This window comes from Sinocyclocheilus grahami, unplaced genomic scaffold (genome assembly GCF_001515645.1).
Source record: "Sinocyclocheilus grahami isolate Dianchi unplaced genomic scaffold, SAMN03320097.WGS_v1.1 scaffold115.1, whole genome shotgun sequence".
In the NCBI taxonomy this organism is placed as follows: Eukaryota; Metazoa; Chordata; class Actinopteri; order Cypriniformes; family Cyprinidae; genus Sinocyclocheilus; species Sinocyclocheilus grahami.
Genome location: NW_015505294.1, coordinates 188,728 through 199,274, shown reverse-complemented (window position 1 = coordinate 199,274; position 10,547 = coordinate 188,728). Strand labels below are relative to the sequence as shown.

Here is a 10,547-nt window from a genome sequence, read left to right as displayed (position 1 = left end):
AAAACAAACTACGCCGGCGCACCTCCCCCCCCCCCCCCCCCCCCCCCCCCCCCCAATTAAATAATTAATAATTATTCTTAAACAGTGTATTTATTAATTTGAGTTATTTAAATTTAATATGTATTATATCTTTTTCTCCAGTTTATCTTCAAAAATCATGAAATTGCAATTCATTTTATTTGTGATGGACAAAAGAAGTGTAGGGTCACCTTCAGTACCACATCCTCCCTTCAGGGGCTCTCCGCTGCCTGTTAGCCCGCTTTTTTTGTTTGGCAAGGACACAACGGTGCCTGCATGTAAAAATCACATTTACCTTGTGGTGGCTTATAATATAAATATTACAATATTAAAAACACTTTACATGAAAATGAATGAAAATTGTTAATCCTTTCCAAAATAATGAAAAGAAAAGAAAAAGTAGCAAATCATTCATATAACATTGATATCAGTGTTAATTTAATCTTTGAGATATCATTAATTTATATGTGACCCTAGACCACATAATCAGTCATAAGGGTCCATTTTTTGAAATTGAGATGTATACATAATCTGAGAGCTGAATAAATAAGCTTTCCATTGATGTATGGTTTGTTAGGATAGGACAATATTTGAAAAGCTGGAATCCGAGGGTGCAAAAAAATCTAAATACTGATAAAATCGCCTTTAAAGTTGTATATCTATCATATTTTGAAGTCGTTTCTCTTTTTGTATTTTCTGATTTCATTTAAATTTTAGGTAAAGGTTTTAGTAAGAAAAAAAATTCAGTTTTTGTCATTTTTATTTATTTAGAAAGATAGATAAATGTTTATGTAGTTTTTAATTCATTTTTATTTCAGCTTTAGTTTTAATTATTTAAACTAAATGAAAATGAGAAATGTCGCTTTGGCAGTTTATTTTCAGAACGCAAGCTTCTAGAGGCACATAACTCTGAAGTAATGAATTTAGGTAAATGGGTGCAGAGCCAGTTTTGTAGGCAAGCATTAATGCCTTGAATTTAATGCGAGCAGCTACTGGTAGCCAGTGCAGATTGACGAACAGAGGTGTGACATGTGTTCTTTTCAGCTCATTAAAGATTAATCTTGCAGCGGCATTTTGGATTAATTGTAGAGGTTTGATAGAAGTGGCTGGAAGACCTGCCAAGAGAGCATTGCAATAGTCCAGCCTGGACAGAACAAGAGCTTGAACAAGGAGTTGTGAAGCATGTTCTGAAAGAAAGGGCCTGATCTTCTGATCTGTTTTGAGTAATGGAAATGTTTTCTTTTTATGGTTTTAGTTGACTGTAATAACCCTGATTGATATGACACAAGCAGTGATTTATCAGTGACATCTTTCTCAGACGCAGGTTTGAATGATGGCAGAGCAAGATTTGGTGGAGATCGTCCAGATCGCAGTGGCAGATTTGAATCATGAAGGACATCAAACAGGTGAGTCCTCCTCTGAATCAGTAAAAAACTGCAGGTAGTGTTTGTGGTTTTCTACAGTGTTTTTTTCCCATTAAACTAGATGTCCTGGAGAATAATGAAGACACTGATCCACCAGGCAGGAAACGAGCAAGGCTGGACATTAGCCAAGAAACCTCTATTAAGGTTATTAGAGCTGATCTGTTAATCTGGTACAGAATATAAGTGGCTTGTATCAGCGAGGACGTTGGCTATAATCATGTTTTATTGCTGTGTTTCTCTGTCAGTCGATGCTGGTGTCCATCAGTCAGGCTGTGTGCCAGCGGCTGGACAGCATGGAGGCCAAGCTGCAGGTGCTTGAGGCCACCTGTCGAGGTTTAGTCGAGAAGCTGGACACAGTGATGGGGAAAAACCAGTCGACCATCCAGGTCCCCATGGTGTCAGGCTCCCCGTTTGGAGCCACTCAGACCTGCGACAAAGTACGCTGGTAAGTGGACCACAGATGATGGCTGGATGTTTTATTTGACAGCGCCTGGGCTTGTTTTGTTTTTTACTGAAGATGCTTCACCATTAATTCAAACCTGATCACAGCATCTTGAGATTGATTTTACATACTGATGAATTCACTTTATGGTAAATCGTCTTTGAAAAAGTGGAAAATCATGTCCAGTTGGTCTTTATTTGGGACTATTTGAAGATCTGCATGACTGCAAACCTTCATATAGACCTGTCAACTAACATCACCTTCCCATGAGCCACCGGCACCATTTAAAACAAGAGCACATGTTTTATTTAGCTGTGCTTCTCGTCTGATTCTGGACCTAGACTGTAAAAATTAGTTATCGTGTAGAAATAATCAAAATGATTATTGTATTAATATTTATAAATATTAACAATGAATTAATACATATATTTTTTGGGCATATTTATTAATTTTATGGCCTACACATTTTTTTGATAAACATTTAGTAAATATTTTTAATATTCATTATTTATTTATGATTAAATATATATATATATATACTGGTGCATCTCAATAAATTAGAATGTCGTGGAAAAGTTCATTTATTTCAGTAATTCAACTCAAATTGTGAATATATATATATATATATGTTTTTTATTTATTTTTTCCCCCAATCATTCTTTTTTTTTCTTGTGGGGGTTTAAAATACACAATATTACACTTTCCTTGGAAATGGAATGATTCTTTGAAAATGTTTACAAAATAATCATGGCAAATTAGAAAAAGTTATAGGATAAAATAAAATTTAAGTCTCAATATCAAATGAGAATGCTATGAATTTATGCCACTATTATGCCTTTAACATCAACAACAAAAGTTATGGGACGTTTTTTCTACTCCTTATCGAAGTTAATAAGCAAATGTATTTTTCCGTCCTAACTATACACAGTTATATGGTGCATTTTATTATGCAATTTTATTATTTATTATTAGATGTTTAGTCTTGTTATGTTGTTTCTTGTTATGCTGGACACTCAAAAGCTGGCTGGTATTAAAATTCAATACTATTTTGTCTAAATAAATAATAAACTAAAAACTAAAATCCTCTTAAATTCTGTAACTTAATTTAGGAATCGTAACAATCATTATTTTGAGATTTGCATTTAACAGTGTTACTAAATTATTATTAGTAGTAGTATTTTTATTATGTTTTTGTAAGCTTGACTTTGAGTGTTGGATGATGATAAAAGTAATCTAAAGTAAATTATCTGCACAGTTAAATATTTAATAAATATTAAAGCTATGGTATCTGTATATATTGAGCATCCATATTTATTATTATTAGAATATGCTTTTTTGTGTTGCGACCCATCGTTTGAGAATCAGCAGTGATATTGACAGTGTGAGACAGTAACAGTGAGTGTTTTCTGTCAGTGTTGTTCCTCATACAAACGTTATAGTGAGTGGAGACCGGCCGAAGACGCGGGAGGAAACTTCACCGCGCGCCTCAGACTCTTTAGAGAACCTGCTCAGCAAGTGAGTGCCACAGACTGTGCTTTTGTGCATTAAAGAAATAAAAATATCCCGTGTTTGCATGGTGTATTTAAATATATACAGGAGACAGTTTCTGGATCTGTTGCACAAGCTCTCCATAACATCTCTCGGTGTAATTTATGTTATGTTTTCTTTGCAGTACTGTTGGGCGAGGAAGACAGAAGACGATATTGCTGAAGGTTCCCGTCCAGGAAGAGGTTCAGGAGGATCAGGAAAGCGGCTCTGAAACGAGCGATTCGGTGTCCAACAGCAGCCAGCCTTTATCTCAGAATACCAACAACGTAACACTCATCACTCTCAACTCAGAGGGTAAGATTCACAAGAGGATTATGCTTTGTCTTAAAATTTCCCTGATGATAATTACAGTCACATATGCATGACCTTTTTTAACATAGTCAATGGACCCTTGTCACATTTCCGGTTCTCAGAAGCATAAGCGTTTCCATTTGCTCTAATAGCAATAAATAAATAAATCCAAGATATTTATGTATGATAATTGATATTTACATTTATTGATATTCACATTTGCAATGGGCAGCTCAAACAAGACCAAGTCCTATCTAAATGAATGAGGGAATCCTGAAATCTCAAAAACTGCTCGCTGAACTCGCGATTAAATTACTTATTTCAAATCAGCAACAAAATCTGAAATGAACTGCGCCATGAATGTTGTTCCTTATGCTCAAATAGCGTTTAAAAAGCTTATTTTTCAGGCTAGACCAGCCAGTGCGCATACGTAGTTATAACGCGCTTATATCATTGGCTGCTCTAGCGCATAGACTGTATAAAAACATGGACGTAGTGTCCGTGACGTCACCCGTAGTTTTCTGAAGAGCGTTTTTGAAGCTCAAAGTGGGCGGAGCCGGCCGTCGCCATCTTGGCAGCGCGTCACTCCCGGATAATCGGAAATGGGCAAAGAGGCGGTAGCAGGTTGCTGAAGCCACGCCCACCTAGCTCGACGGTGGTGACAGCACCTGTCACTCAAGTGGCCACGCCCTTAATTATGCAGAACTTTAAGGCTTAATATAATTTAAACGGAAGAGTTATAAAAAAATTCACCCCCTCACAGTTGTCATGAAGGGCAAAATTAGCTATATAGACCAAAATCATTTTTTGAACCAGGCTGTAAACATGTTTTTTTCTGCTGTAAAGTTGGGCATTTTAACATGGGGAGTCTATGGGACTGACTCTCTTTTGCAGCCAGCCTCTAGCGGCCAGTCGATGAATTACAGTTTAAAGGGTTAGGTCACCCAAAAATGAAAATTAGCCCATGAATTACTCACCCTCAAGTTTGTTTTGTTTCAAGTCACTTCCGTGTTGGCTTCACGAGAGAGAGCGGGAGGTTGCCGCTTGCTCTAGCCTCAGGTTTCTAAGGGAACCTGAGCTTCTAACGGCTGCTACAGTGACACAGTGACTTTACCAATCAGCGATTGGCTCTTTCATTTAGAAGGCAGGACTATCCCGCCATATTGTGCCTTGCAGTTTCTCCCATTCATAAGTATAGGAGTGAACTGTCTTTGTATTTCTATAGTCTTTGTCCATACGTTCTTGAAGGTGTCATCAGGGGCGGGACATTGTCAGTACAGAGAGAATCTGATTGGACGAAAATCATTGGGCTGCAGAATAAGCCAGCATCAACATTATCAGTCTGTTTTCCAGAAGACAAAGACAGTAAATTTAACCTCTACTAAAAGCTAATTTTGTCAATGTTTAGAAGTAGACTAGCATATAGTACATTTCCCCAAAGCTAAGAAGAGCTAAAAGCCACAAAAAATTCCAATTTTGATTTTATGGCGACTTTAAAGGATATCATTTTTATAAACCATTTGTTTTGAGTTTAGCACAAACATGGCCTCACAAGAAGAGCAACAAATTTGAACAATTATTGAAAAGGTTTGAAGACATGGAAATCTTTGAAATGCATCTGCACAAATAAGATAATAGCATGTTTATGGCTCGCATGTGTTTTGTCTCTGTGGTTGGTTAACATTTAAACCTTGAAATCTTAGAAGTGTGAACGGAGAACAATAGGCTTTGGTTAGTGAAATCAAAGTGTGCTCAACTATTATTGATTAATAATCTAAACATGTTTTGACTATCCGCTATTACTCACTGGACACTTTAAACAAAGCTTGTTACACCAGAAGCCCATGTGTGTTGTGTAAACGTCTGGCCGTCTGTGATTCAGGATGGTCTATTTGGTCTGGAAGAGGTCTGGGATTAAAGAGTTTGTTTTGATTGCTTAACTTCTGCTTTTGCTTTTCTTATTATTTGACTGGGTTGTTTTGGAGTGGCGTCTGGGTTAGCTTGGTTAGTTCAAAGACGTTCCTCCGCAAATATTCACTCGTTCGCAGCTGTTCGTGATGATATTTAGTCAACGAATGGTACATTTGGTTCCTTAAAGGCTATGTGTTTGTTTGTTTGTTTGTGTTGTTTTCCCCTTGCTTTAAACTCATCTATTGTTTTGATGTAGAGGAGTGGGGTAAAATGTGTCATCCCTTTAACCTAGCAAACTGTGCTGCATTTTTGTCATGTGACCATCTATTTAAAGAGTGGCATCTTATACAGTTGCTTGTAATTGAGAGATTCACTCTTTTTGCATGACAATATTTTACATTTTTTGTATTTTATTCTATTTTTTTTTTTACAAAATGTCGAAAATTGTTTTGCTACATACAAATAATATATATACATATATATATATATATTCTGGTTTAAAAGTGTAAAAATATTATATAAAGCCCCCCCCCCCTTAATTTATACCCATATATAAAGTTTTTCTCATAATTTTCATGTATAAGTTTCCATATATTTTTCATTTTAAATAAAGTTTTGCTAGAATTGTGTATTTTATAGAAAATTATATTATATTATATGAAAAATTGTCTTTCTGTATTGAAATATTCTGAATTTTACATATTTTAATTACATGTAAATGTGTTAATTATTTATTCATCAATTTATAAATTTTAAAATCATGATAATTTTTGTATTATATTATATTATATTATATTATATTATATTATATTGACAATTTTTGCTACATTAAAATGGTCTAAATGTGAAATTTTTCTGTCTGGTTTAAAAATATAAAATAATATATAAAGGTTTTGGTTTGCCCACAAGTTAAGTTTTTAATCCATATTTTTTTGTAATTTTGTTTTGCTAGAAATGTGAATTTCCTAGAATATTATGAATAATATTATATATATATATATATATTCTTTTTTATTACAAATATATGGCCTTGTACAGCTGCCTGTTACTGAAAGACTGGCATGGGAAAAAACTGTCATGATAATTTTTGTATTATATTATATTATATTATATTATATTATATTGACAATTTTTGCTACATTAAAATGGTCTAAATGTGAAATTTTTCTGTCTGGTTTAAAAATATAAAATAATATATAAAGGTTTTGGTTTGCCCACAAGTTAAGTTTTTAATCCATATTTTTTTGTAATTTTGTTTTGCTAGAAATGTGAATTTCCTAGAATATTATGAATAATATTATATATATATATATATATTCTTTTTTATTACAAATATATGGCCTTGTACAGCTGCCTGTTACTGAAAGACTGGCATGGGAAAAAACTGAATTCATTTTGCTTTGAAATTATATGCTAGAAAATGTATTATTATTATATCGCAAAAGACTCAGATGTAAGCGGTCCACATATTCCTCAGCTTACCTTTTGACCTGACACATTTTACTCCCTAACATCATTTTTACACGCCCGCTTTGACGAGACACAGAAACCCCACGTCCGTGATAAACCCTAATAAACCCCGTCAAGCTATAGCCGAAGCAATGCTTGGCACGTACCACTCAGACAAATATTTAACAGAAATGCCTATTTAAATCATTTCTGAGACAAATTATGCCAAAGTCACAATATTTGTCTTCACTCGTGATGAGAACACATTCCTGGATATGCAATATTTCCAGTCTTAGTTATGTGAAGAAGAAATGTGATGGTCTCACTGTTGAACTTCAATCATCATTTTCAGTCATGCCAGCATTTTTGGCTAAATGAAGAAAGCGACTCTGGTCGAAACCAGTAATGCTCTTGTGAAGTGTTTGTTTGGTGACAAATAATGTCCAGCAGGGGACACTCTTGCATTTGCTCTGAGCTGAGAATTCAGGTCTGTAACCTCAGCAGACATTGAGGGACTTGCTCTCGCTCCTCCACAGATATTTGGGATTACTAGTCGTCTAATATCGAAGACAATGGCTGATGCTTCACTTGTTCCCACAATCCTGAATATATATACCGTCACATATTTCGATGTTTCATTATATCTTGCACAGTGATTTGCTCTCTAGATCAGGGGTTTACAAATTTTTGGATGCCAAATATCAAATATGTTGCTCTTATGCAAAGGTGCACCTTCCTAAAATTTAAAGGCAGCTAAATATTTTCATAAAGTGTAAAGAAATGTATACTGTGTGAGAAAAATGTTAAGAGTGAGAAATATTATAAGGACAATATGTTTAAAAAGTTAAAAAAGTAAAATAATTGGCATGTATCTTCTCATTGCAAAAAGCAAATGTAAATTATTAAGAAATAATTCGGAAAATATTTGAATAAGTAATTAAATAATGTGTATCATTTTCTTTTATCCATTATTAGCGGTGTTATTTTTGTATTATTTATGTACTATTATAGTATTCACTATAGTATATTTAACTGGCTTTTTTTATATGTATTTTTAAATAATTTTAGTTCAAGTTTTAGAGATTTTGTTATGTGCTTTTGTCATGTCTATTAGTTTTTATTTAATATTTCTATTTAATTTGTTTAATTTATTTCAGCTTTAGTCATTTTTAGTACTTCAACGTAGTTTTTCATCTAATATTTATATTTTTATATTTAAATTTTGTATTTATATCCATTAATTTTGTAATATAATATAATATAGTATAATATAAATACATTTTGCAATGCAAATATAAAAAAATCCAGATTTATTTTGTTTGTAAATTAATAAATAAATTGACAAACCCAAATATTTCTCATATAATAGAAAGGGAAAAATAAAAAAGAAATTCAGAATATTTGAATGTAGCAAAAATATTGTCAGTATTGTGTAATATAATGTACTGCAATAGAATAGAATAGAATTTATTCTGGAAAATACACATTTCTAGCAAAAGTTTCTCTCTCTCTATATATATATATATAAACATATAATAATATTATTATATAATAATATATATAATAATAATAATAACAACACTATTTAGATGTAGTGTTATTTATATAAGTTGCTGAATTTGTCCGCACACTGAAAACATTTTCCAATCAGACCAAATTTTTTTATTTATATGTTATTTATATTAAATATCCTCCCATCCTGTGAGACAGCTTCATAGTTGCATAGTCAACTTGGAAAAACTGTACATTTGGAAAAATATTTCTGTAATTGCAGTTTATTTTTCTCCTTCTTCTGTAGAGGACTATCCGGCAGGAACGTGGCTGGGTGATGAGAACAACCCTGAGATGCGTGTGCGCTGTCCGGTATCTCCAGCAGACATGCTGCACATCAGCACCAACTGTCGCACGGCAGAGAAGATGGCCCTGACGCTGCTGGACTACCTGTTCCACCGCGAGGTGCAGGCCGTCTCCAACCTCTCCGGACAGGGGAAGCACGGCAAGAAACAGCTGGACCCGCTCATGATCTACGGCATCCGATGTAAGTCTGAACAATACCAGCATCATTATGATTTACAGTATGTAAATCGCAGTTCTGATTCCTCAAAATGATTCTGATTCCTGGACGATTCAGTTAATGATTCTTTATGTTTTTGTATGAGCAGCCAGTTAGTAACTACATTAATTTAAGTGCCTTACATACTGTGTGTAAGTTGTAATATATATGTGTTTGATTTGGTTTAAAGTACCGACTCAAGAGTCAATCAAGGGAATCAGATTAAACTGATTTGAACTTTATGAAAAAAAAATGTAGATATGTGGGGGCGTGTTAGAACGAGCCGTTTTAGGTAGGTGTGGCTGACTCTTAACTTTTATAAAGAATATCTCTTTGGATTTGAGACTTTAGTCTTTGCAACTTTACAGATCTTCTTTATGCACCAAGAGCTTGTAACACTCCAAAGAGAAAGGAAACATTTTAAATCGCATCATATGACCCCTTTAATAAAAGAACTGACTCAGAAGAGTCAATCATTCAGGAATCAGACTATATTGATTGTGCTATGTGGTTTCGATTCAATAAAAAGAGCTGTCTCTAAGGAGTCATTCATTTGAGACTTGTATTACATTGATTGTGCGTTAAGGTTTTGATTCACTAGTGGCTTGTAAGATTAGGAATTGGACTCCATTGGTTTGTGCTGTATGTTTCTGAGTCACTAAAAAGAACCAGTTTCTAAGAGTCTTTTGTGCAGGAATCAAACCACATTTGTCACTCGGTAAGGTTTTGATTCATTAAAAGAACTGGCTTATAAGATTAATTTGTTTAGGAGTAGGACTGCACTGGTTGTGCTGTTTGTTTTTGATTCACTAAGAAGAACCGGCTCGTAAGAGTCATTCATTCAATAATTGGGCTATACTGAATTCGGTTTTGACTTTATAAAAAGAACTAACTCATAAGAACCATTCATTTGAGTATCATAATACACTGATTGCGCTGCATGGTTTTGATTCATTCAAAATAATCAGTTCATACAAAACATTTGTTTAGGAATCTGATTACGCTGAATGCGCTGTAAAGTTTTGATTCACTTCAAGAACTGGCTCATAAACGTCCTTTGTTTAGGATTTGGACTACACTGGTTATTGATTCACTAAAAAGAACCAGTTCATAAGAGTAATTTGTTCCAGAATCAGACTGCACTGGTTTTGCAGTATGTTTTAAATGCAATGAAAAGAATCAAACATAATTCGCTTCTGTTTTTTGTTTTGTTTTTTGAATTACCAATTCTGAAGCCTATTTGTTCCCAGCTTTCTCTGTGGCAAATCAGATCTTTGATTGTTCAGTTTAGTTTAGCTATACGAGTCAGTTTAATTAATCTCAGTTCTGTCCAGTCTAATTCAAATCATTCAAGTAGCTCAGCTGTGGTTCAGCCTCATCCGGCATCAGACTTATTTTCCCCACATGAGCT

At 34.1% G+C, this 10,547-nt stretch overlaps 1 protein-coding gene across 1 annotated transcript in view; it reads left to right on the top strand.

Annotated features, from left to right (window-relative positions):
• The window catches only part of banp (BTG3 associated nuclear protein), a 65,772-nt gene that overhangs the window by 1,488 nt on the left and 53,737 nt on the right, over positions 1–10,547 (top strand). The window contains exons 2-7 of the mRNA XM_016277753.1: positions 1,337–1,424; positions 1,504–1,586; positions 1,688–1,887; positions 3,298–3,399; positions 3,557–3,726; positions 8,882–9,121. Coding sequence (XP_016133239.1) covers positions 1,349–1,424; positions 1,504–1,586; positions 1,688–1,887; positions 3,298–3,399; positions 3,557–3,726; positions 8,882–9,121 — 871 coding nt within the window. The 5' untranslated portion in view covers positions 1,337–1,348. The remainder of the gene's footprint in view (positions 1–1,336; positions 1,425–1,503; positions 1,587–1,687; positions 1,888–3,297; positions 3,400–3,556; positions 3,727–8,881; positions 9,122–10,547) is intronic.